The sequence below is a fragment of the Enhydra lutris genome, unplaced genomic scaffold (genome assembly GCF_002288905.1).
Source record: "Enhydra lutris kenyoni isolate GAN:26980312 unplaced genomic scaffold, ASM228890v2 scaffoldscaffold28, whole genome shotgun sequence".
Lineage (NCBI taxonomy): Eukaryota > Metazoa > Chordata > Mammalia > Carnivora > Mustelidae > Enhydra > Enhydra lutris.
Genome location: NW_019154112.1, coordinates 11558538 through 11584436, shown reverse-complemented (window position 1 = coordinate 11584436; position 25899 = coordinate 11558538). Strand labels below are relative to the sequence as shown.

Below are 25899 nucleotides of genomic sequence, written 5' to 3'. Positions count from 1 at the left end.
ATTTCTTGGAAGACACATCTCTAAAGGCAAGGGAAACAAAAGCAAAAACGAACTACTGGGACCCTCAAGATAAAAAGTTTCTGCATGGCAAAGGAAACAGTCAACAAAATTGAAAGGCAACCTATGGAATGGGAGAAGATATTTGCAAATGACATATCAGATAAAGGGCTAGTATCCCAAATCTATAAAGAGCTTACCAAACTCAACACCCAAAGAACAAATAATCTAATCAAGAAATGGGCAGAAGACATGAACAGACATTTCTGCAAAGAAGACATCCAATTGGCCAACAGACACATGAAAAAGATGCTCCACATCAATTGCCATCAGGGAAATACACATCAAAACCATAATGAAATACCACCTTATGCCAGCTAGAATGGCTAAGATTAACAAGACAGAGAACAACAAATGTTGTTTAGGATGTGAAGAAAGAGGAACCCTCTTACACTGTTGGTAGGAATTGCAAGCTGGTACAGCCACTGTGGAAAACCATATGGAGGTTCCTCAAGAAGTTAAAAATAGAGCTACCCTATGACCCAGCAATTGCACTACTGAGTATTTACCCAAAGATACAGATGTAGTGAAAAGAAGGGGCATGCACATCCCAATGTTAATAGCAGCAATGTCCATAATAGCCAAACTGTAGAAGGAACTGAGATGTCCTTCAGCAGGTGAATGGATAAAGAAGATATGGTTCATATATACAATGGAATGTTACCCAGCCATTAGAAAGGATGAATACCTACCATTTACATCAACATGGATGGAACTGGAGGGTATTATGCTAAGTGAAATAAGTCAATCAGAGAAAGACAATTATCATATGGTTTTACTCATATGCGGAATATAAGGCATAGCACAGAGGATCATGGGGGAAGGGAGGGAAAACTGAATGGGAAGAAATCAGAGAAGGAGCCAAACCATGAAAAACTCTTGACTCCAGGAAACAAATGAGGGTTGCAGAAAGGGAGAAGGGTGGGGGGGATGAAGTAACTGGGTGATGGGCATTAAGGAGGGCAGGTGAAGTGATGAGCACTGTGTGTTATATGCAATTAATGAATCATTGAACACTACATCAAAAACTAATGATGTACTATATGTAGCCTAATTGAATTTAAATAAAATAAGTTAAAAAGAGAACTATAGACCAATATCTCTGATGAACATAGGTAGAAAAATACTCAAAATCATTCCCACAATCCCACAATTCCCACGATCAAGTGGGATTTATTCCCAGCATGCAAAGGTGGTTCAATATTTGCAAATCAATCAATGCGATATATTACATCAACAAGAGAAAGGGTAAAAAGCATATGATTATTTAATATAAGCAGAAAAAACATTTGACAAAGTACAACATCCATTCATGATTAAAAGCCCTCAACAAAGTAGGATTAGAAGGAACATACCTCAACATAATAAGGCCATGTATGAAAAACCAACCTCGTACATGTACTTAATGGTGAAAAACAGAACTTTTCCCTAATCTCAGGAGCAACACAAAGCAGTCTACTCTCACCACTCTAATCAACATAGTTCTGGAAGTCCTAGCTACAGCAATCAGACAACAAAAAAGAATAAAAGGAATCCAAATTGGCAAGGAAGAAGTAAAAGTTACACTATTGGCAGATGACATGATAGTATATATAGAAAACCCCAAAGACTCCACCAAAAATCTACTAGAATTATAAATGAATTCAGTATGGTCACAGGATACAAAATCAACATATAGAAATCCATTGCATTTCTGTATATTAATAATGAAGTGGCCAACAGAGAAATTAAGAAAACAATCCCATTTACAATTGCATCAAAAATAATAAAATGCCTAGGAATCAACTTAACCAAGGAGTTGAAAGACTTGAGCTCTGAAAACTGTAAAACACTGATGAAAGAAATTGAAGATGAGCCAAACAAATGGAAAGATATTCCATGCTCATGGATTGGGAGAACACATATTTTTAAAACTTCCATACTACCTAAAGCAATCTGCAGATTTAATGGAATCCCTATCAAGATACAACAGCATTCTTCACAACACTAGAACAAATAATCCTAAAATCTGTACGGAAACACAAAAGTCCCTGAATACCCAAAGCAATCTCGAAAAAGAAGAACAAAACTGTAGGTTATCACAATCCCAGATTTCAAGATATACTGAAAAGCTGTAGTAATCAAAACAGTTTGGTACTGGCAGAAAAATAGACACTTAGATAAATAGAATAGAGTAAAAAGCCCAGAAACAAACCCACAATTATGTGGTCAATTAATCTTCAACAAAGGGGCAAATATATGCAATGGGAAAAAAGTATCTTCAACAAATGGTGTTGGGAAAACTGGACAGGCACATGCAAAAGAATGAAACTGAACTTCTTTCTTAAACCATTCATAAAAATAAACTAAAAATGGATTAGGTCCTAAATGTGAGACGTGAAAGAATAAAAATCCTAAAAGAGAGCACAGGCGGTAATGTCTTCTTCCATACCAAGATAGGTCTTCTGAAGCAAGTGAAACAGAAGCAAAAATAAACTATTGGGTTTCTGTAAAAACAAAACAAAACAAAAACAAAACAAAAAAACACTTCTGTACAACAAAGGAAACCATCAACAAAACTCAAAGGCAACCTATCGAATGTGAGTAGATATTTGCAAGTGATGTATCTGATAAAGGGTTAGTATCCAAAATATATAAAGAACTTACCAAACTCAACACCCCAAAAATAAATAATCCAATTAAAAAATGGGCAGAAGATGTGAACAGACATTTCTCCAAAGAAGACATACAGATGGCCTACAGACAAATGGAAAGAGTCTCAACATCACTCATCATCAAGGAAATGAAATCAAAACCACAATGAGATATCACTTCACAGCTGTCAGAATCACTAAAGAACACAAGAAACCACATGTATTGGCAAGGATCCCAAGAAAAAGGAAACCTTGTACACTGTGGCGGAAACGCAAACTCATGCAGCCCCTGAGGAAAACAGTATGAAGTTTCCTTAAAAATTAAGAAAATTTTCTTTAAAGTATTTCCTTAAAATATATATATATATTCTCTATATATGTATATCCTTATATTTTTCCTAAAAATATATATATTTATATATTTATTACTCAGCCATAAAAAAGAATGAAATCTTGGCATTCACTACAATATGGTTGGTTCTAGAGAGTATAACGCTAAGTGAAATAAGACAGAGGAAGACAAATACCATATGACTTCACACATATGTAAAATTTAAGAAACAAAACAAACAAAGAAGAAAAGAGACAGACTAACAAACGAACTCTTAACTAAAGAGAAGAAACTGAAAGTTACCAGAGGGGAGGTGGGTGTAACTATACTAGATTTAAAATTTTAAAAAATAAATAAAAAAAGACAAAAATTAAAAAATTAAAGTGATATTATGATGCAACTTATTTATGAGATAGTGTTTGAGTAAAACAATTTGTTCTGTAAAGATTCTTGGTCCTGCTAAAAATTTAAGTGGACTAATTTTTCATCATCTCTGTGGAAGCTCTATAATTCATAAGATCTGTTGTAATGTGAAAACGTTTTATTTACGCTGGATGGATGTTATTGAAAAAAAAATCCTAATAATTGGGTTTTATTTATTTATACTACCTAGTTACTCTTGTGAAAAAGAAATAGGTGACAAAAAGATACAAAGGATTTTTTAAAACAAATTCTGTGTAACAAGGGCCAGTATAGACTTAGCCCTAAACATTGTCCTCGTAAAGCACAGTGTCAGTGAAGGATTCCAGAGTAACTAATGAATAAGAAAGCATCATTAAACTAGGTTTGTAGTTTCAATGTCATGGTACTTGATTAATTGCTAATCCATCAAAAATTGATCATCTATCTTTAGTTAACTAAAATAACTCCCATATCAGGACACCTGGGTGGCTCAGTCTGTTAAGCATCTGCCTTTGGCTCAGGTCATGATCCCAGAGTCCTGGGATAAAGTCCCGCATTGGGCCTCGTTGGTCAGTGGGGAACCTGCTTCCCCCTCTGTCTGCCACTCCCCCTGCTTGTGCTCTCTCCTCACTCTCTGACAAATAAATAAATAAAATATTTTAAAAAAAATAATTCATAAAAGGGTCTAGTATAGTGAATGGTACATAATCAAATTTTAATATTTATTGGCTAAATTGATAACAATCATGATGTTATATTAGTTTTAGTTAAGAAGAATATTAATTGGAATCCCCATTCTTCATTCTGTATAATGGGTATGTTACTGCATAGTCTTTCATTTGACTATGTAAGACAGTGTATTTAAATTTTATAAACAAAAGTTAATTTTAATACTTGCAAAAAGTTATAGAAAATAAAAAAGTTTCATTTAATCTCAGAATTTTGCATTGGCTGTAAATGGTAGGCTGCTCATGAATTCAGAAGATGTCTGTATTTCTTAATACTTTCTATGAGCTGAATTGATTCTGTTCATCTCAGTGCACTATAGAGTAATAGTTACAGCCTTTCCCCACTACCTTTTTTGCTTTTTTTTGGTGTTGGGTAGAGTTTCAGAACTCACTGAAGATATCCGCTTCTCATTATGGTAGGATTAATTATTGTAATATTAACAGTTGGATCTTTCTATAGACCATACTTATTGACATCAAAGTAATACATAATCTAGCTCTGTAATACTGGGAGACAGAGAAAGAGGTGGAAAGGGGCAGAGAGAGATGGCAGAGAGGCAGTGGGAGGAGAGGGTAGAGAGAAGAGGTTGCTCCTGACCTACATAATATGTGACATCATTGTATGATTATTAATTAAATTATTAAATTTGCAACCACAAAATAACTTAAAATAGCTGATTTATACATCTATCATATTGGCATCTTTTCAGTAGTCTGTAATAATTATTTTTCACATGGTTGCTTGATCTTGCATTTAAAGGCATGATTGCTCTTTTTTTGAACTACTTTTTATTTCATGTCCAATGCCAAAAAATATGAATTTGATAAGCAGATAGAAGGAACTGATTATTTTTGTAAAAAGATTGCGAGTATTGCTCAGGGTTATCCCAATGTAGTATATCATCCATAGATATTAGACAGAATCCATGAAATATAGATGAAAACTAAGTACTTTTTTTTTTCTTATTGAGAAGTAAGCATCTGTTTCAGTGTCTCAAATAAGAGCTCTGGAACTACTGAGAAAGCCTTTTCCATCGTGCGCTCATACCTTTGACTTTACTTTTTCTCCACAATTTCTTACTTTGAAATATTTCTCATTTTGTGGGCATACTTTCTTGTAATGCATAACAATGTCTCTCTTAAAGTAAGTACTTCTTTTTTGTATGAAATCGTAGCAAAGATTTGCAGTTGCTTTCATTACCTGATTTCCTTTTAGAGATCTATCTCAATAATTGAATCCATGTCTCTTTCTCAAATGATCCATAAAATCATGAATCCTAAATTAAATAAAAGCGTTAAAAATATCTACCAATAACTTATTTGTATAGCTCCTTTTATCTTTCCTGTTAAATTACCACAATTCTTAAGTGCCTAAGTGTGACTTTCAAGAAAACTAATGATGTGTCTTATTACTACTTTTTTAATAGATTGAGCTTCACCAGTTTAAAATCTACTGTAACTCAAACTTCATAGCACAAGAAACATGTTGCGAAATATCAGACACCAAGGTAAGTTAGTTTTCTTGGCTTGGGAAGAATATAGAATGCCAGTTGCCTGGTGCATAGAGTGCAAATATAAGGCAGCACTGAATACTTCTGTTGAAGCCCGGTGAGTAATTTGTTCCAAGTAAGAGATGACTCTTAGTGCTCTCACATAGTTTTTTTACACAGCTTAAATCCCAGTGTTTTGTCTTGAACTTTGGGAATGATATGTCCTCACTTTGGACTCAACATAAATAAGAGATAATTTATGACTTTTTCCATAAACTATGTTCTGACAGTAGCATCATCATTTTCCAGTTGCAGAGATTTTTAAATCTGTGATCATACCCTTATTCTGGATGTCATATATCCAGATATCATATCCATTCTGGATACCTTTATTTTGTGATAGTTTTTTTTTTTTTTTAAAGACTTCATTTGTTTGAGAGAGAGAGAGAGAGAGAGTGTGTGTGAGCATATGCAGAGGGGAGGGGCAGAAGGGAGGGGCTGAGCAGGAACCCTAATGCAGAGCTTGATCCCAGGACTCTGAGAGATCATTACCTGAGCAGAAGTCAGATGTTTAACCGACAGAGCCACCCAGGCACCCTGTGATAGAGTTTTTGTCTTCGTTTTCCCTGTTATTCACCTGGTCTACCTTTATCTCATGCCTGGATTGTTGCATTATCACATCAACTGCCTTCCCTTTCTCTAGACCTTTTTCTTTCCAGTGTAACCAGAATAAGTCTCTAAATCATTGCTTTGTATATGCATTTATTTTCTCACATTAACATTAATTATTCAAAAACATTGATCTTCTAGACATTGTGCTGAAGAACAAGGCATTAACAGATGTGAATAAGACATATTCCCTGCCCTCTGTTTATCTCTTTCTCAAACCTTTGGTCATTCCCTGTTGGCAACAAAGCATAAACTCAGTTACGTAGCCTCTCATTCTTAAAATTCCCAACCTAACTGTACAACGTTACTTTCTTATACCAGTCTTCCATTAAAAAAAAAGAAAAATTCAGTGCTTTTTCTATCATTCATTATAATGGTCATGTGTGCTATCTTACATTATTAGACATAGTTGTATTTGTTTTTAATTTAATTTCATTTTAAACTCACTGAGTGGAGTTATATTTTCTTTTTTTATTCCTAGTGCTTTGTAGAAGATAGTCAAAATATTGTTTCTTGACTTGTTGACTTATCAACTATGGAAGGAGGTAGATGGGGCAAATATATTTAAATGGGACTAATTCAATAAAGTCTTATGGAAAGAACATATGAAAAGTAAAAGAAAATGGTGAAAATGTTTCTCTTTGTATCTTAGATTTCCTAGAAGTTCTATACTTATCGTCCAAAATTACATGAAAATTTTATCGATAGTTTAGTAATTCAAAAATATTTTTAACTTCTGTCACTCACTGTGAGTAGTAGAATAATAATGTGACTGATTCAAAGCACAGCTAAGTTTTTCAAAATTATTTGTTTTGCTTATGTAACTTGGTTTTATAAAGCATATCTCCAACCCAGTTTATGGCTCTCATTCCAAGTAAAATGAAAGCCAGCCAAATATCTTTCTATAAATATCTAAAAAGAAAATTTATAATGTCAATCTACAGACAAAATACCTAGACTTCCTGGAGCCACATATTTAAATTTTGAAGATGTTAATTCTCCAAAAGTTTACTTTTTTAAATTAATTATTCCTTTAGGATGTAAGAGCCCTTAAAATAATAATTTTTCCTGGTTGAAAAGTAACATAGTGTTTTGATATATCTAAATATTGTATTTTTGACCAGTAGTTTTTACTCTGTATTATCACATAGTAGAGATTTTTCAATTCAAATTATGAGAAAATTGTTTAAGGAAGTATGAGTGATAGATTTGATGGAGTGGTTTGACTGTTAAAAGCAATTACATAACTTCAAAAAGTGTGGAAGAAAATTAATCGCATCCTAAAAATATTATTTAGGAGTTAAAGTGTAGAAAATAAGGTAGGAATTCATCTTTGACTATAGGATAAAACAATAAAAACCTGCTTATTTTCCTGCTAATAATTATTTGAAGGGACATCACCATTTTTTTAAGGAGTAGCAAACAATAGAAACATGCTACATTTTACAAGTGGGTGGGAGTGTATAGTTTGGAAGGTAAATAACTATATGAAAGCCATTTAAGTGCATCTGTTGTAATTCTGACAACTTTTTTTTCCTGAAAAATGTGTTGAATTCAGAAAATTTTAATGTGCTTGCTTAAAATTTTAATTTTATCCTGGAATTTCAAATTGGACTTTTTTTTGGTTATTGATATGTTACAGCATGGTCAAGGGTGAAATTTATTCAAGGTCATCTTTAAATATAGTTCTTTTCTTCCACTGATTAGATTTTCTGTTTCTGTAAACTTTTATGACCACAGACATAGACAGAAGGAGAAAATCAGCAACATTTGTTGAAAATAAATGAGAAATGTGATTAAAATTTGTAGGGCCAATTAACTAAATATGCATCAAATCAAAACGAGAGGTTTTATGAAAGGAAGAGTCCTTACTTGTACATTTTTATGTTCCCTTCAGGCACTTTTTGGAGAGTGTGGAAAGTTTTATAGTGAATCCTGAGACATACTTTTAAAGTCATTTAAACTCCCAACTTAATATAGTAAATTAGTTATCCAGACCAAAATTATGAACTCAAACTGGGTCTTGGTCACCTAAGTGGTAACTGGTAGAGCATGAAGTTGCTGGAAAATCATACCAAATCATACGAGATAAACGGACTATTCTGGTGTTAATCGTGTTTCATTCTAATACGACTTTTAGACTTGTGGACTTGGAAACTTATTAAGATAACAGAATAGCTAATTATTAAATCTGGAGAGAATGAATCTGATAGACCTCGGGGTGGACACAGGAAACTAGTCCCAGTGTTTCTGGGTGTCATTTTTCTTACAGTTTTTGTTGTTTTCAGAAATATTAGAGTGTTACCCATTTTTTTCAAGAGAATTTTTTTGTTTTAAAAATTATGTATGTTGGGGCGCCTGGGTGGTTCAGTCAGTTAAGTCTCTGCCTTCAGCTCAGGTCATGATCCCAGGGTCCTGGGATCGAGCCCCACATGGGGCTCCCTGCTCAGTGGGGAACCTACTTCTCCCTCTTCCTCTGGTGCTCCCCTTGCTTGTGCGGTCTCTCTCTCTCTCTCTGTCAAATAAATAAATAAAATCTTTTAAAAAATTGTGTATGTTTATTATAGAAAACTTGAAAAATACAGCCAAATTCAAAGAAGGAAGTAATTATCAACCGTAGTCTCACCACAATAAATAACCACTGACAATCTTTTAGTTTTGTATCCTGACAATACTTTTCCAAGCATATATGATTTGTAGCATACAAAGTAATGTGTGAATCCTTCCACCTAAATTGCAAATTCAGAGTTAGAAAATTACAAGTTTATAAAATTACAAATTCACAGTTACAGACCATGGTGAGGAGCCTGGTAAATGATGTGGAGAAGAAGGGATGCATTTATTTATCCTCCCTGTCTGGATTTATTTTTGAGAGAAAAAAAAGTTCATTGCTTTGTTACTAAGTTTCCCTTCATGTTATCCCACATGTTCTGAACCCACTGCTTATGTGTAAAATTCACCACTGTCTGTTACAATGGAGGTGTTTTTAATAACTTTAAAGGACAAGGGACTTTAAAGACCAAGACTAGTGTATACTTTAATTAAATATAGACCATCCTGGAGTATAAAAAGAATTTATTTTCTACTTTTACGTGCCTTTACAATCATCTTGTTGGAAGTAAATGAGTTCTAAAAGTTCACGTTGCTTGCTTTTGTTAAAAATTTTGTTCCACAAACACGTACACAGATGTAATATGTGTAACTATTTTATTTTAACTAGGCAGTTACTGTGAATGTTTGGGATTACTGTACTCATCATAAAGTCATTTATAATAGCTTCAGAATTCCTCAACAAACCAACATTTTGGTGTATTTCTAGCATGTTGTCAGTGTAATAAAACACATTGGAGGCCTAGTGAAAGAGCAAAGGTATTCTAAACGTTCACATACCAGTGTCATCCAGTTTGGTGGGAGTCTGTATTTGGGAGGTTAGAATGTTTGGAATTGACTCTAATCATTTTTCTGGATTTTAGTGTCCAGAGCAGGATGGCTATGGAAGTACTGCACCATCATTGTTACCCGCTCATGCCAGTAAAATGTCTGCCTATCTGCCAGCAACGCAGGAACTTCAAGACCGGTGCCAGTGCATTCCAAACAAGGTTTGCTAGTTTCAATCTATGCCCATGGAAAAGCCACTACACAGAGTGAGCCAAGCCCCTTGGATGTGGCCCCGGTGCACAGATAGTGTGTCTTGACCTTTAGTGCTAGTTGAATCAAATACATAAGCCACTCCGTCACTGGGTATGGGTTAAGAGAAGGGAATTGGGAATAGGATTTCCTGGGATTTTTTTTTCTGGATAGTTCTGGAGCCATCAGACTTTCTTTCCAGGCTGTGAATTAGAATGGATAGAAAGGTAAAGGGGGGAGGGAGGACCCACCTGTACAGCAGACAAATAATGAGTAATTAATATATGTTGGGAATAGGCTTCCGTTCTGGGAATTCACAATTGAAGAAAACAGTGCCTGCTCTTTAACACGTACACAGGTACTTTATATAGTATTTCTTTGTTGGTTACTGATACTGTAGGAAATAGGAAGAGAATATTACTTTAAGAATTTGCTTCATTTGTGCCAGTATGGTGCCCTGGTGAGGAAGAGTGGTCCTGTGAACCTTCATAAACTTCTTTTATGAATGTTAACAGCAGTCATGAGGCAGTGCTATAAGGAGGCTAAGCGATTTCTTGATGGTTTTCCTCTATGCCCATAGGAAAGAGGAAAAGAAAAAAGAAAAGAGGAAAAGGAAAGGAAAGAGGAAAAGAAAAAAACTAGCCTTGGTTCCTAGAGCAGAATGTTCCCTAGTACTGTGCCTTACTACTTGCCCTTAGAGACTTAACACATTCAGCTACTACTTCACTCCTGGCTGGAAGAGTAGATATAGGAGTGAGGTAAAAGTTTAGAGGAACCTTACATTTCTTCTGGTAACCAAAATTGTATGTAAGCTCAATGAGAAGAGCAAGTACAAGGTGCAGGGCCATAGAGGCGCATCACCTGTTCCAGTTGGTGGAAAGTCTCATAGAGGAGATGATGTCAAATGGCATTTGGAAGAGAGAGAGTACTGAGCCTCCTGAGAAGGGAAGGGCATTCTAGCAGAGGAACCAACATGAGCTCAGAGGAGAGTAAAGCTTTATCCTACTATTGTCACCTTCATATTTGTAAACTATTAGTCTTTAGCTCAAGGTGATAGAATGTTTGGTAACACAGAATTCATTTTTGCTCAGGGAGAAGCAGGATTGCCGGGAACTCCAGGCTCACCTGGTCAGAAAGGAGATAAAGGAGAACCGGTAAGATACCTCAAAACACTGTAAGGATGAAAGTGGATTTGTCCAAAAGTGACTTTAAAATGCATCTATCTCCTATCTCAATGTCCCATACAAATGCACATTTCTGTTAAAGTCTATTAAGGACTATATTTAAAGGCTGATTGCTGAAATAAATAAGACTACATCACCATTCAAATTTCCTTTTGAGTTCCTATTGGAACTAAAATTTGAAAAGATGTAGAAACCCAAATCTTTGTATCTATAAACTATAAGCAAAATTGTGAAGCAAGAAAGTTTATTTTTTAGTTGTGCCCTAGCCTACTCTAGCATTCTGTTCTCCAGATACTTAAACTCTTATTTCTCTTGTGTGCTGATGGATCCCCATTAAACATTCTTTTTTAGCTTCCTATCATTTATTTATCTATTTATTTTTTTTAAATAAAATTTTACCCCCTTCACCCATTTCTCCAACCTCCACTCCCTAATTCTGGCAACCACCAATCTGTTCTCTGTATCTGAGTTTGGTTTCCTCTCCTTTTCTCTTCTCTTCTCTTCCCTTCCCTTCCCTTCCCTTCCCTTCTCTTCCCTTCCCTTCTCTCTTCTCCTCTCTTCTCCTCTCCTCTCCCCCTCCCCTCCCCTCCCCTCCCCTCCTCTTCTCTTCCTCCCTCCCTCCCTCCCTCTCTCTCTCTCTCTCTCTCTCTCTCTCTCTTTTTCTTTTCTCCACATATAAGAGAGATCATATAGTATTGGTCTTTCACTGTCTGGCTTATTTCACATACTATTAATGGCTTTGAGGTCCATCCATGTTGTCATAAATGGCAAGATTTTATTGTCTTTCATGACTGAATAATATTGCAGTGTGTGTATATGTGTGTGTGCTTGTATGTGTATCACATCTTCCTTATCCATTCATTCACTGATGGACACTTAAATTGTTCCCATATCTTGGCTACTGTAGATATTGCTGCAATGAATATGGAGGTGCATTTATCTTTTCGAGTTAATGTTTTTATTTTCTTCAGATAAATACACAACAGTGGAATTGCTGGATATTCTATTTTTAATTTTTTGGAGAATGCCCATACTGTTCTCCATAATGGCTATACAGTTTCTTTGTGGAAAGTTTCTCTTTCTGCACACCCTCATGAACACATGGTATTGCTTGTATTTTTAATAACAGCCATTCTAACGGATGTGAGGTGATATCTCATTATGGTTTTGATTTGTTATTTCCTTGATGATTAATGATATTGAGCACCTTTTCATGTACCAGTTAGTCATCTATATGTCTTCTTTGAAAAATGTCTATTCAGGTCTTCTGCCCATTTTTTAATTGGATTTTCAATTTTTTTGTGGTTGAATTGTATAAGTTCTTTATATATTTGGATATTAGTCCTTTGTCAGATACGTGAATTACATATTTTTTTCCATTCACTACATTGTCTTTTCATTTTTTGATGGTTTCCTTTGCTGTGCAGAAGCTTCTTAGCATGGTATACTTCCACTTATTTATTTTTCCTTTTGGTGTCAGATTTAAAAGTTATCACCAAGACCTATATCAAGGAGCCTAGTGCCTAAAAAACGTTTTTTTTCTAGGAGTTTTATAGTTTCAGATCTTATATTCAGGTCTTTAATCTATTTTGAATTAATTGTGTAACATAGTGTATGATAGTGGTCAAATTTTATTTTTTTGCCTGTGACTGTCCAGTTTTTGCAACATCATTTGTTGGCGAGAGTGTCATTTCCTCATTTTATATTGTTGGCTCCTTTGTTATAAATTAATTGACCACTTATGCATGGGTTTAATTATTGTTTCTCTATTTTGTTCCATTATTTATGTGTCTATTTTGTTGCCAATATTCTACTGTTTTAATTACTATAGCTTTGTGATATCGTTTGAAATCAGGGAGCATGATGCCTCTAGCTTTGTTTTTCTTTCTCAAGATTGCTTTGATTACTGGGTTGGTTTTTTGTTTGTTGTTGTGGTTCCATACAAATTTTAGAATGATTTCTTCTATTTCTTTGAAAAATGCCATTTTGATAGGGATTGCATTGTATCTATAGATTGTTTTGGGTAGTATGGATATTTGAACAATATTGATTCTTCTAATCCATGAGCATAGAATATCTTTCTATTTGTGTCTTCAGTTTCTTTTATTAATGTCTTATAGTTTTCAGTATACATATCTGTCACCTCCTTGGTTAAATTTATTCCTAAAACTTCTACTCTTTTTGATACAAATATAATTAAGATTTTTTTCTTTTTTTTTTTTTTAACATTTTATTTTTTTTATTTGACAGAGATCACAAGTAGGCAGGAGGCAGGCAGAGAGAGAGGAGGAAGCAGGCCCCCTGCCGAGCAGAGAGCCTGATGTGGGGCTTGATCCCAGGACTCTGGGATCATGACCTGAGCTGAAGGCAGGGGCTTTAACCCACTGAGCCACCCAGGCGCCCCAAGATTTTTTTCTTTTTCTGGTAGTTCACTATTAGTACATAGAACACAATAGATTTTTGTGTCTTGGTTTTGTACTCTGCAACCTTAACTGAGTTTAATTAGTTCTAACAGTTTTTTGATGGATTCTTCATGGTTTTCTCTATATAAAATCATGTCATCTGCAAATAGTGAGAGTTTCACTTATCCCCTTCCAGTCTGGATGCCTTTTCTTTCTTTTTCATACCTATTGTCTTGTCTAAGACTTCCAATACTATGTTGAATAGTAGTGATGGGATTGGGCATCCTTGTCTTGTTCCTGATCTTGGAGGAAAGACTTTCAGCTTTTCACCATTGAGTATGATGTTAGCTGTGGGCATGTCATACATAGACATTATTATGTTGAGGTACTTTCCCTCTATAAACACTGTTGAGAGTTTTTATCATATCTGAATGTTGTCAAATACTTTTCCTGTATCTATTGAGATGATCATATATGATTTTTATCCTTCATTTCATTAATGTGATGTATCATATTGAACCATCTTTGCATGCCTATAGTAAATCCCACTTGATCATGGTGCATACTTTTAATAAATTGTTGAATTCTGTTTGCTAATATTTTGTGAGAATTTTTTCATCTATGTTCATCAGGGATATTAGCCTGTAATTCCTTTATTTGTGGCATACTTGTCTAATTTTGATATCAAGGTTATGCTGGCCTCATAAAATGAGTTTGGAATAGTTCTCTATTATTCTATTTTTTGGAAGAGTTTGAGAAGAATTGATATTTATTCTTCTTTGGATATAGGGTAGAATTCACCAGTGAAGCTCTCTGATCCTATAGTTTTGTTTATTGGGGTATTTTTGATTAATGACTCAATCTCATTATTAATTAGTCTGCTCAGGTTTTCTGTTTATTATGATTCAGTCTTGGTAGGAGGTATGTTTCTAGGGATTTATCCATTTCTTCTATAATGTCTGTATAGGTTGTCCAGTTTGTTGACATAATCATTGTTCATGGTAGTCTAATGATCCATTATATTTCTGTGGTATCAATTTAACTTCTTTTTCATTTTTGATTTTGAGTCCTCCCATTTTTTTTTTTCTTGATGAGTCTACTTAAGAGTTGTCAATTTTGTTTCTCTTTCAAAGAACCACCTCTTAGTTTCAGTGATCTCTATTTTGTTTTTAGTCTCTATTCATTTCTGCAGTACTCTGTTATTTCTTTCTTCTACTAACTTTGGGCTTAGTTGTTTTGGTCTTTTTCTTTTTCCCCTAGTTCCTTGAGGTGTAAATTTGAGCTATTTATTTGAGACTTTTCTTGTTACTTGTAGTAGGTGCTTATCACTATGAACTTCACTCTTAACAATTGCTTTTGTTATATCCCACAATTTGTTATGCTGTCTTTACATTTTTATTTGTTGCAGGTATTTTTTATTTCTCTTCTGATTTTTCTTTGATCCATTGATTATTCAGTAGCATGTTGTTTAATGTCCACTTATTTGTGAATTTTCCAGGTTTTTTTCATGTTATTAATTTCAAGTTTCATACCATTGTAGTTGGAAGAGATGCTTGATATGATTTCAGTTTCTTAACTTTTTTTCCTCTCAAGTTTTTATTTAAATTCTAGTTAGTTAACATATAGGGTAATATTGGTTTCAGGAATAGAATTCAGTGATTCATCACCTCTATATAACACCCAATGCTCACCACAATAATCGCCCTCCTTAGTACTCGTCACCCACATAGTCCATTTAGCCCATCCCAAACCTACCTCCCTCCATTAACCCTCAGTTTGTTCTTTGAAGTTAAGTGTGTTGTGTAGTTTGCTTCTTTCTCTTTTTTCTTCCCTATGTTCTTCAGTTTTGTTTCTTAAATTCTACATATGAGTGAAATCATATACTCTTTGTCTTTCTCTGATTGACTTATTTCACATAGTATAATATACTCTAGCTCCATCCACATCATTGCAAATGGCTAGGGCTCATTCTTTTTGATGGCTGAGTAATATTCGTGTGTGTGTGTGTATACCATATCTTCTTTATCCATTCATCATTCAATGGACCTTTGGGCTCTTTTCATAATTTGGCTGTTGATAGTGTTGTAATAAACATGGGGGGTGCATGAGCCCCTTTGAATCAATATTTTTGTATCTTTTTGGTAAATACTCATCATCAGGGGAATACAGTTTCTTAAATTTATTAAGATTGGCTTTGTGGCCTAACATTTGATCTATCTTCTTTAAAGATTTTATTTATTTATTGGAGACAGAGACAGAGACAGAGATAGTGACAGAGCTAGTGAGAGAAAGCAGGAGTAGGGAAGAGAGGGAGAAGCAGGCTCCCCCTGAACAGGGAGCCTGATGTGGGTCTTGATCCTAGAGCCCTCGTATCATGACCTGAGCTGAAAGTTTAACTGACTGAGCCACCCAGGTGCCCCACATTTGATCTATCATAAAAAATGTTCCATGTGCACTTGAGAAGAATATATATTTTGTTGCTTTGCATGGAATGTTCTGATCCTGGTGGGTAATGCTTTCACTTTATTCTTGAATTCATTTTGCTTATATTTGGTTGAGGGTTCTTGCATCTATTTTTATCAGGAATATTGGCTTATAATTTACTTTTCTTGTGAATTCTCTTGTCTGCTGATAGGTTCCCACTGAAGATTCTTCCTTAGCTCCCAACCCTTTTCCTAAACAGCACACCTTTATTGAACTAATTTTAGGCAATATCCCATGCTTAGAGATTTGCCTTTCCCTTCTCCCTACCATATCAAAACTTAAGTGTTCCATTTTCCACTTTTTAATGTCATGTCTTTTGTTAGCTAATTAGATAAATTCATTTGTGCTAAGCTTAGGAGTTGATTTTTTTTCACCTTTCCAAGGTGAAACAGATTTGAATGCCATTCATGCCTTAACTTGGAAGTCCATGGTTCTAAACTAGCAGCATAATCTAAGTGGGCTCCTTATTTCAAAAGTTAAGAGACTGATGTCTGAGCAATGACTGATCCTTCAAAGTTGCAGAGCAAGCTTCAACAAAGGCTTCATAGGCATTTGACTCCCAAAGGAAAGTTTGCTCATTGTAGCTTGCCTGGGAACTTTAAGCACCTAAGCAAGTGTTTGAGAGAATTTTGAGGTATGATGGAACATTTATTTTTGAACTTCAAATCAAATTACTTGGAATACTTTACTTAAGCCCATTATATGAAAATCTAAAATAAATAAACAATATCTAGTCCTAAAGACTAGACTTTAATCAAACTAAACATATAAATCCTTTTAACAATAGCTAGTATTTATTGAGAACTAACTATGTGCCAGACACTGGGAAGAGTATTTTAGATATGTAATTTTTCTGATTCTTAAAACTCTTTGTGTTAAGAATTGGTATTGCTATTTCACAGAAGGCAGAACTGAAGTTCAGGGAGGTTAAATTGTTGCCCAAGGGCACATGGTGAGTGGTCAAGCTAGGATCAGAACCTAGATATGTCAAGTCTAGTCTGGATTTTGAAGGTTGCTCTATTTTCTAAAAGCTCTTCAGTATTATTTGTGTTCTTTGATTATGGCATTTCCACTTGAAATATCTTGTTTTATCCTTATAACTTCATAAAGAATTTCAACCCAGTATTTTTTATCCTCATTTTGCAGCTGAGAGAGCCATGCATGGGTAGAATGGTGTGCCCATGGTAACATAATTAAGAGGACTCATAAAGTAGAAAGATCTGGATTAATCCCAACTCTTCTGAGGTTAGCTGTGTGAGCTTGGCCAAGCCACCCAGTCTTTTCATGCTTCATTTCCCTCATCTGTAAATGAGAGTGTGTCATCTATCAGTTTACCTACATCATAAGGTTGACACAAAGTACTTTGAAAACCATGATCTGTCTTACTTGTTGGTGATTGTGATGTGATACATATTAACATTTTTTAAGTTGACTTTCCCATTCTTTGACTTATCAGTTCTATCAATTTAAGATTATTGGCATAGGAAGAAATTTCACATGTCAGTTTCAGAAGGAGTAAAATATTTTAAAAATATCCCTGTCTCTTTTAAAAAACATTAAGTAAATATTAAAAAAATTATTAAATCACATTTAGATGATTTTTTTTAAAGTTTAGGCACTAAGACTCTCTTGTTAGAGGTGTTAGAGCATATGTCATTTAAAGACTCATTCTTTCCTCCATACTCTTTAATCATACAGTAGATACCTCTTTCAACATCTAAATATTCATTTTTCTTTTATTCATTAATTCATCAGCAACTATTTATTGAGTTCCTATTATTATAACAAAAAGTGTGCTAAGTTCTGGACCTATAGCAGTAGTGAGAAAACTAGGCTTACTCTCACTGAGTTTACAATCTAGTGATTATTTGTTCAAGGAGTCTTCCCTCCCTCTGTGGGAAAGAAAAGCAGTAGAAAAGAACTAAGAAGGAATTAGTAAAAATGAAATTATTAGCAAATTTATTGTATTCCAAATCTATAAAATACACAAAAATGTACCTTAGGGTTACAGTGTATTATATAACTTCCATTTAAGATATGTTTTTAAAATATTAACATTGGTTTTAAATTCCAGACTATACAAAACTCATAACTGCAAGTGATTTTAGTGGCAAGGTAAAAACAGCTGGGATAAAATAAATTGATCTACAAAACAAGACAAAAAATTAATTCGTTTTTCAATATACTTTATTTTTCAATGCAAGCACCAGCATTTGATTAAACCAGCATAACACTTGCTGTGTAATTATGACTTCAGATGACTATGGCTATGAATGTGTTCTGCTTTCTGGCACTCGTAATAAACATAGATGTATTGTTTCATTTTAAGGAGTTGATGATCAGTCTGTTCCTATTCTTATTGTACTGTGTGATCCTGCAACTTTAATGTGCAATAAATAAAGATGACTTTCCTTGTGTTTAAATCTGCTATATATTTTCATTATTAGACTAGGTGCACAAAATAATGCCTGCATGGCTTGAAGATTGAAAGTCATTTTGCTCTAAGGTATATTGAATAGATAATTTCATGAAATGATCAGAAGTGCAGTGTTGCTAAAGGAACCAGACATTTTCAAGGTTTTCCTTTTGGTCTATAAGACTGAGAAAGGATATTTAGGACAGTACATGTGGGACAGTATGTTAGAAGGCTTACCTCTCTAGAGTCTGAACCACTTGAGACTGAAACCCATCCATCTCTTACTTGCTTTAAAAGTAGTCCTTAATAATACCTAGTCAATGGTTTATTGTGAAGAAGGAATACAATAAAATGTATATAAGATACATAGTGCCAGAAACTCACACATAATACAGACTGAAAAAATATGTTTCCTCTGCTTTCCTGTCTATAGTATACTTGTTCACATATTGAGAAAGAGGTGGAAATAATCCCTTTAGTTTGAGTTGAGTTTCTTATGTGACTTGGCCAAAAACAAATTAATCTTCATCTGTAAAATAATCCCTTTGAATTTATAAATATTTTAGTATATAAAAATCTTAATGTGTTATTGTATGCTACTTGTAGCAAATGTTAATAAGTTATTGATAGTTAATTTCTTGAAAAGGTCACTTAATGATTTAAGTATTTCATCAAAGCTATGTCTTCTGTTCCCAACATTATTTGACAATGAATAATCATGTGAGTTAATCCTTCCCCATCTGGGTCAAAACCCACCGTGTCTTCCTGTCTCTCTCAGGATAAACACTGAAGCTCTCTCCATGGCTCCACATAATGTGTAGAGCTCTCTCCATCCCACTCTCCACTCCCTATATGGTGTCCTACCCTCTTCCCTTGTTCTATCCTGCTCCAGGATCTTCACGCCAGGTTACATCTACGTGGGGCTTCCTCAGATCTCCTCCTCAGAGAGGGCCACTTGGCTCTCTCCTTCACACCATTTAGAAATCTCAGAAATCACTTTAAAATAGAAAGGCCTAGTCTGAAGTCTTTATATAAAAGCATCCCTTCATTCCACTTCTATCTTCTCTCTTAGCACTTTTAGTATCACCTGACTTGTTAGCATTATGCGTCTATTCATTTCCCCCACTAAAATAGGAATTTTGGGAGCAGCATACATAGAGCAGCACATAATAGGAGTTGAATAAATGAATGAACACCTGAGAAAAAGTCTAAGTCATCCACTTAGCTGTTTCTAGAACTTATAAATTTGATGCCCCAATTTCCCAGGGAACTTTGCCAAGCAGGGCAAAGAGTCAGTTTGCAGAGGAAGAGCTAGATATGTTAAATCATCAAGGATTGTTACTCACTAGTGTTCTGTACTATACTTTTTCTTTTAAAAAACAAAGTGACCTGATTCGTTTTAGCTATATATTGCTAATTAGCAATGCCTGGGTGGCTCAGTGGGTTAAAGCCTCTGCCTTCCGTTCAGGTCGTGATCCCAGGGTCCTGGGATGGAGCCCTGCATTGTGCTCTCTGCTCAGCAGGGAGCCTGCTTCCCCACCCTCCCCAAGCCTGCCTCTCTGTCTACTTGTGATCTCTGTCAAATAAATAAATAAAATCTTTAAAAAAAAATTTGGGAAAAAACAAGTTTGGGCTTAATTTAATTTTTATCTTTACTTGCCTATGTTCTCATCCATGCTTCATTAATCTGATTTACTGTCTTTTTTTTTTTCTTTTCATAAAAATGATGACCCTCTTAATGGAGTAAGATGGTTTGAAATTCAACCATTGCATGGATTTGAACACCTAGATGTGATTAGTATTCTGTATTAGAGCACTTAATCAAATCAACTCATTTGTCCAAGAGTAAACTCTAGATGACATTATTTGAAATAACAATTAATACTCTTCTTTCATTTCGATTTGATTATTGTAATTTTCTGAATCTTTTAATGCCCCCCACATTTTTTTTTTTAGCAAATGTAGTTAGCAACCTAATTACTTAGCAACCACATTACTTTCTCAATTCTTTAAGACCCTGGCTAATACCCTTACCCACTTCAAAGTTGAAATTCTGTGAGAGTTTTATAAAATAGCAGCTCAATTTCAATGTCCCTTAACCTAAGGTCTGAGCTCTATCTGGGGAATAATTTTCCAGTTTATGTTTGAATTATTATCTTCCACATATCCAGTTAATTTCCTCCAAACTATAGGCTTTATGAAATGATTGCTTTGCTGATATACTTCTAGAGAAAATCAAAACAATTTAAAATGGAATAAGTTAATTTACCTCTTTAGTCAGAAACTTGTGTATTGATTCCTTTCCCCTCCTTCAGATCTCGGTATATGGCAGTTTCCATTTTGAATAGTCTAATGTATTAAGTCAGGGATTACTGGTGAGTTTCCCTTTATTTTCTTTTCAATCTGACATTACTCACCTGCTCATTCTGTAATAGAATCAAAATATGTTGTCAATTTCTTTGAAAGAAGGGATATCTTCCCTTAGTAGTAAGCTCTTAGAGGTAGAATTTAATATTGACTTTTGACCTATGTCAATATAAGAAATAAATATTTCTCTATTTTTTCTAATCTAATATTGAATATATTTTATTTATTTTGTTTTGTATCAATTTTATTTTTATGTCAATTTTACCCAACCTGATGTAATCTCATCTAATTTATAGGAACTTAAAGTTGAAATTTACTTGTATACCTTAAATCTGAAATGAACATATATCAGTGTAATAATAACATTATATAGTCACAAAATTCTGATATATTTCTTAAAATCTCTACCACACATTAGTGAAACTCATTAGAAAGTTGATTTATTTTCCACCATTTCGAGGATAAATTATTAGACTGAATTTGTGATAGAGCCATTAAGGCAGATGTAAGTAACAGATCAACTTCATTGAGAATATTTTTTCCCATTTAAATGGAAAAGCAGGGAAGTTAACAATTGGGTTGGCCCAGCTGTGGAATTTTTCCTAGAGGATATAATGGAAATTCAGGCACATTAATGAAACAAATATGAATACCTTAGAGTCTAAAATTTCATGACTTGCTTGAGTTGAAAGCGTTAAGTATTACTTAAGATAAAAGCAATAGAATCATTCCTTATCTTTGATAAATGTAAAAGAAATGACAAAGCTGAATTACATATATCTGTGTGGAGAATGTTTAGTTTTAGTTTTGATTAGCATTTTGATATTTATTACTTATTAACTTTTTGATAAATTATTGTCAAAAGTATAGTTTAATGACTTGTGGACAATACAAAGAAGAGACTCAGTAAACAAACTTTTGTGTGAGCAGAAGCAGCCTATCTGTGAAATGGTAGATTCTCTTTGACATTAGCACTTAATACACCTTTGAAAAAAACCTCCTAAAAGCATTTCTATATTTTAGGGTTCAGGTGGTATGAAAGGTGAATTTGGTACTCCTGGAATTCCTGGGGAAAAGGTATGTGCATTTGCTGTTTGATTAAGCTTTGAGGCTCTTGTAAAAGTTTGTACTGGGTAGGAAGACAAAATATATAGAACGAGTCTGATAGCTCAGGGGCCAGCAAACTATGATTTTGCAGCAGGGCTGCTGAAAACTCTAACTGGATGATTTTATAAATAACGTGCTGGAGTACAATACTCGTTTGTTTTCATATTGTCTGAGGCTGCTTTTGTGCCATGTGGCAAGGTTAGGTATTTGTGGCAGAAATCACATGGCCTGCAAAGTGGAAAATATTTACTGTCTAGTCCTTTGCAGAAAAAAACTTGCTGACCCCTGCTCTAGAACATTACCCATTATTCTGAGAGCCCCAAGGCTTCTGAGTGTTACTATATAACTTATGCTAAACATCTTTTAATAGATATTTCACTATAGACAGAGATTAAATAAACGCTTAAAAATACAGTACCACACCCTAAATTTAATCAAAATGCAAGAATATATTCAGTCCATCGATAAAATACTAAAAATATGGTATTTTTCTCATAAAATGGTTGATTTTCACATTGTCTTTTCTAATAATGTAAAGATAATTCTGTATGATGAATTTATTCACAAGAGGTTAGTGTTGTAGTTCAACATCTTATTTAAGTTCAGTTTTGTTTTATAAATTTTTTTAGTTAAGTATAATTGACATACAGTTTTTTAAAAGATTTTATTTATTTGTCAGCGAGAGAGCACAAACTGGGGGGGGGGTGGCAGGCAGAGGGAGAAGGAGGCTCCCCGCTGAGCAAGGAGCCCAGTAGGAGACTCCATCCCAGGACCCTGAGATCATGACCTGAGCCAAAGGCAGAGGCTTAACTGACTGAACCACCCAGTCATCCCTAGTTGACAAGCAATGTTACATTAGTTACAGTGTACATTCTTTGTAATCAGGTGTACAACATAGTGATTCAATACCCGCCGCAAGTGTAGCTATCATCGTCATCATGCAACACTACTACAGTATCACTAACTATATTTCCTATGCTGTGCCTTTTATTCCCGTGACTTATTCATTCCATATATTTAAGTTTTTATAGAAAGTTTAAAAATTGCCATATTTGTAAATATAAACTGAAATTAGCTTGTCCTGGTGTTCATGATACATAAATGTGTGTGTATATGCACACACACATAACTTAAACTGCTGAATTATTAAAGTTTCACTTGTTGCTAAGAAAATTCTCTTCTTCATTAAAATAAGTTTAGTAGAGGTTTCTGTAGCTGTTTTAGCTGCACTGATTACCAAGAGAATCCATCGTGCCTCATTATCCAGTAGGCCTTGACCCTGTGGTTAACCTACAGTCGTCACAAAAGTAACTGAAGCTGAAGTGGTAGGAGGTTCAGAAATTATCGGGCGGATATTTTCTGAGTCTTTCTTCAATGTGTCTGATTTCTGACTACTTCATTCCTGCTGCTTTTTTCCTTTTAGGAATTATTCTTTTTTTTTTTTTTCTTTTAAGAATTATTTGATTAGGAATAATTAAGGAATGATTTAGGAATTAGCAAATTCCTCACTCCTCCTATAGTAGTGTAAATGTTGGATTCAGTAAACTCTTTGTTGAATGATGATACCTGGCTGCAAGTTAATGTTTATTTGGGCTGCTATCCTCTTGCTTAATTAAACTTGCTGATGACATTAATTGCAGATTCTTCATCATAAGTAAAATTCCTTCAAACACTTGTTCGAAAGTCTAATTTCTTCAAAATGCCTTTTCCCCTAGAGAATACTACTGGCATCTATCTCCTAAGCAGGCTGCCATATTCCATATTTGTTTCAAACACTCATTCCACCAACCTCTTCCTAAAATACGTCATAGTAATCTGATTGGATTTCAAATCATTGGGAGTTTTGAAATTACTTTGAATACAGGAACTTTTTTTTTAGCCAAACATAGAATCACTGAAGTACTTGGACTATAAAGTAGATTCTAGATAATTAGACTTCTTCACTATAGGATGTAAAATAAGACTCATATAAGTTTACACAGTAAGGTATGGGAAAGCAGGACAATTAGAGAATTCATGCAGCTTCCAGTGGTGCTGAGCATTGTATCAGGCTACACTGAGCTCTTGGATCCTTGTTTCACACATCTTCACAAATCCTCTGTAGTGGCCAATACACTTCCAGTATCTATAGAATCATGAGTCTTTGGCCACAGCCTGTCTTCAAGGTCACAGTCACTGGTGGTACCAGTTGTGCTTCTAACTTGTCCCTTCATTTAGCTGTTTAAGGTATAAAACTTTCATGAGTGCAGAAATGTCACCTGAAAAGTGTTTTTTCTCACTTCCATAATCCACAGGTTACCATCTGTTTAAAATAACTCTGATGAATATATACAGAAAGAAGATAACAAGAAAACTATGTTACCACATGGCATGGTTAATAAGTTTGAAATATTTCACTCCAATAAGGATATATCAATTTTCCTTAATTTTTAAAACTTCGGAATTTTGAAATTAGAGTTGTAAAGATGAACACTTATATTTGGAGTAAAATATTTGCATTGCTTTAAGATGAATATAACTTGACTGATTTTTCTGAGTGAATTCCCAAAGAAAATTATTAGTCCTTAAAGTATTCAGTATTCTCAGAGCTGAATCTCCCGCAGTTGGCCTTATGTGACTCATACGCATCTCCCAGAGTTCTCAGACAGTATCCCCAGGCTTAACTTTGATTCTTCTTCTCAGCATTCATTCGTAATTCCTTGGGGTTCTTTTTCTTGGAATTAGAAATGCTTAAGGATTCTGTTAAAAGCTAAAATTAAAAAAGATGGATTGTCTCACTTGGAACAAGAACATATGCAAAGTACCTCGAACATATAGCTCTGGTGTAATATTCTCAGAGTGAATCTTTCTTAATTTTTTAAGGTTTAATATTTAAACTAGAAAGCTGATTAATGTTAATGGAGTGAAGCATATTCCAAGCAGTGCAGAGTAGAGTTTGTATATTAGCTATACTTCATCCTTATATCCAGTGGGATACCATAATAAATTAAGTGATTTGCATATTAATCCTATTATTCTAGGGTAAACCTACACGTTGAAGTTTGGCTAGGTGATAGCAGTCAATTTTTTTAAGTCAAGGCCCTGAACAAAGTTTTAGTGTCTTCTGAGGCCCAGGAGAAAAATAGGACACTGAACAACACTATATTATGAAATCAATTTATGGGATATGTGAAGTCATGAAGGATGAAGAACTAGAGCATCTAATTACGTTCTTTTTTTTTTTTTTAAAGATTTTATTTATTTATTTGAGAGCGAATGAGTGAGAGAGAGCATGAGAGAGGAGAAGGTCAGAGGGAGAAGCAGACTCCCCAAGGAGCTGGGAGCCCGATGCGGGACTCGATCCTGGAAGTCCGGGATCATGACCTAAGCTGAAGGCAGCCGCTCAACCCACTGAGCCACCCAGGCGCCCTCTAATTACGTTCTGAAGTGATTCTAACACTCATCACCTTATACGGACTCACTAGGCATTCTAACCTTACATGTGCAGCTCTGCTGCCAACGCACGGCAGCCGATGACTGTCCCCTTTACATATCTTCCGCACAGCCAGGGTTTTGCCGAACAGACTTGGTGAGTTTTCTGTTCTGAGTTCATGTAAGAAAAGCTATCTTATATAGCCAGCGTAGCAGGCGTTATAAGTTATTAGTCACTGGAGACTTCTGGTAAGCTTGATTGGACAGAAACCACTGGCAGTCAAGATGAGTAAATCGAATGGTCTAATTTCCATGAGAACTGGATCACTTAATGCATAAGATCACACACACATGTGCTTGCACATATGCACACATGCATGCACACACACAGGCACACATGTGCTCACAATATCCTTGTGGTATGTGGTGGGAAAATGGGGTGAAGATTTAGACCCTGGGGGCAAATCCTGCTCCCTGTGTTACCTTCAAATATAACACTTAAAGCACGTTTGTGTTCGTTACTTGACTATTTCAAACAAAAATTTACCTCATTCTCTGTTTCACTTATATATGTCATGTATCAGATATGTT

The 25899-nt window shown here is 34.7% G+C and overlaps 1 protein-coding gene across 1 annotated transcript in view; it reads left to right on the top strand.

Moving 5' to 3' along the window:
• Window positions 1-25899, top strand: part of LOC111152319 (collagen type XIX alpha 1 chain) — a 306943-nt gene that overhangs the window by 42860 nt on the left and 238184 nt on the right. The window contains exons 6-9 of the mRNA XM_022510811.1: window positions 5579-5659; window positions 9784-9909; window positions 11029-11091; window positions 21814-21867. Coding sequence (XP_022366519.1) covers window positions 5579-5659; window positions 9784-9909; window positions 11029-11091; window positions 21814-21867 — 324 coding nt within the window. The remainder of the gene's footprint in view (window positions 1-5578; window positions 5660-9783; window positions 9910-11028; window positions 11092-21813; window positions 21868-25899) is intronic.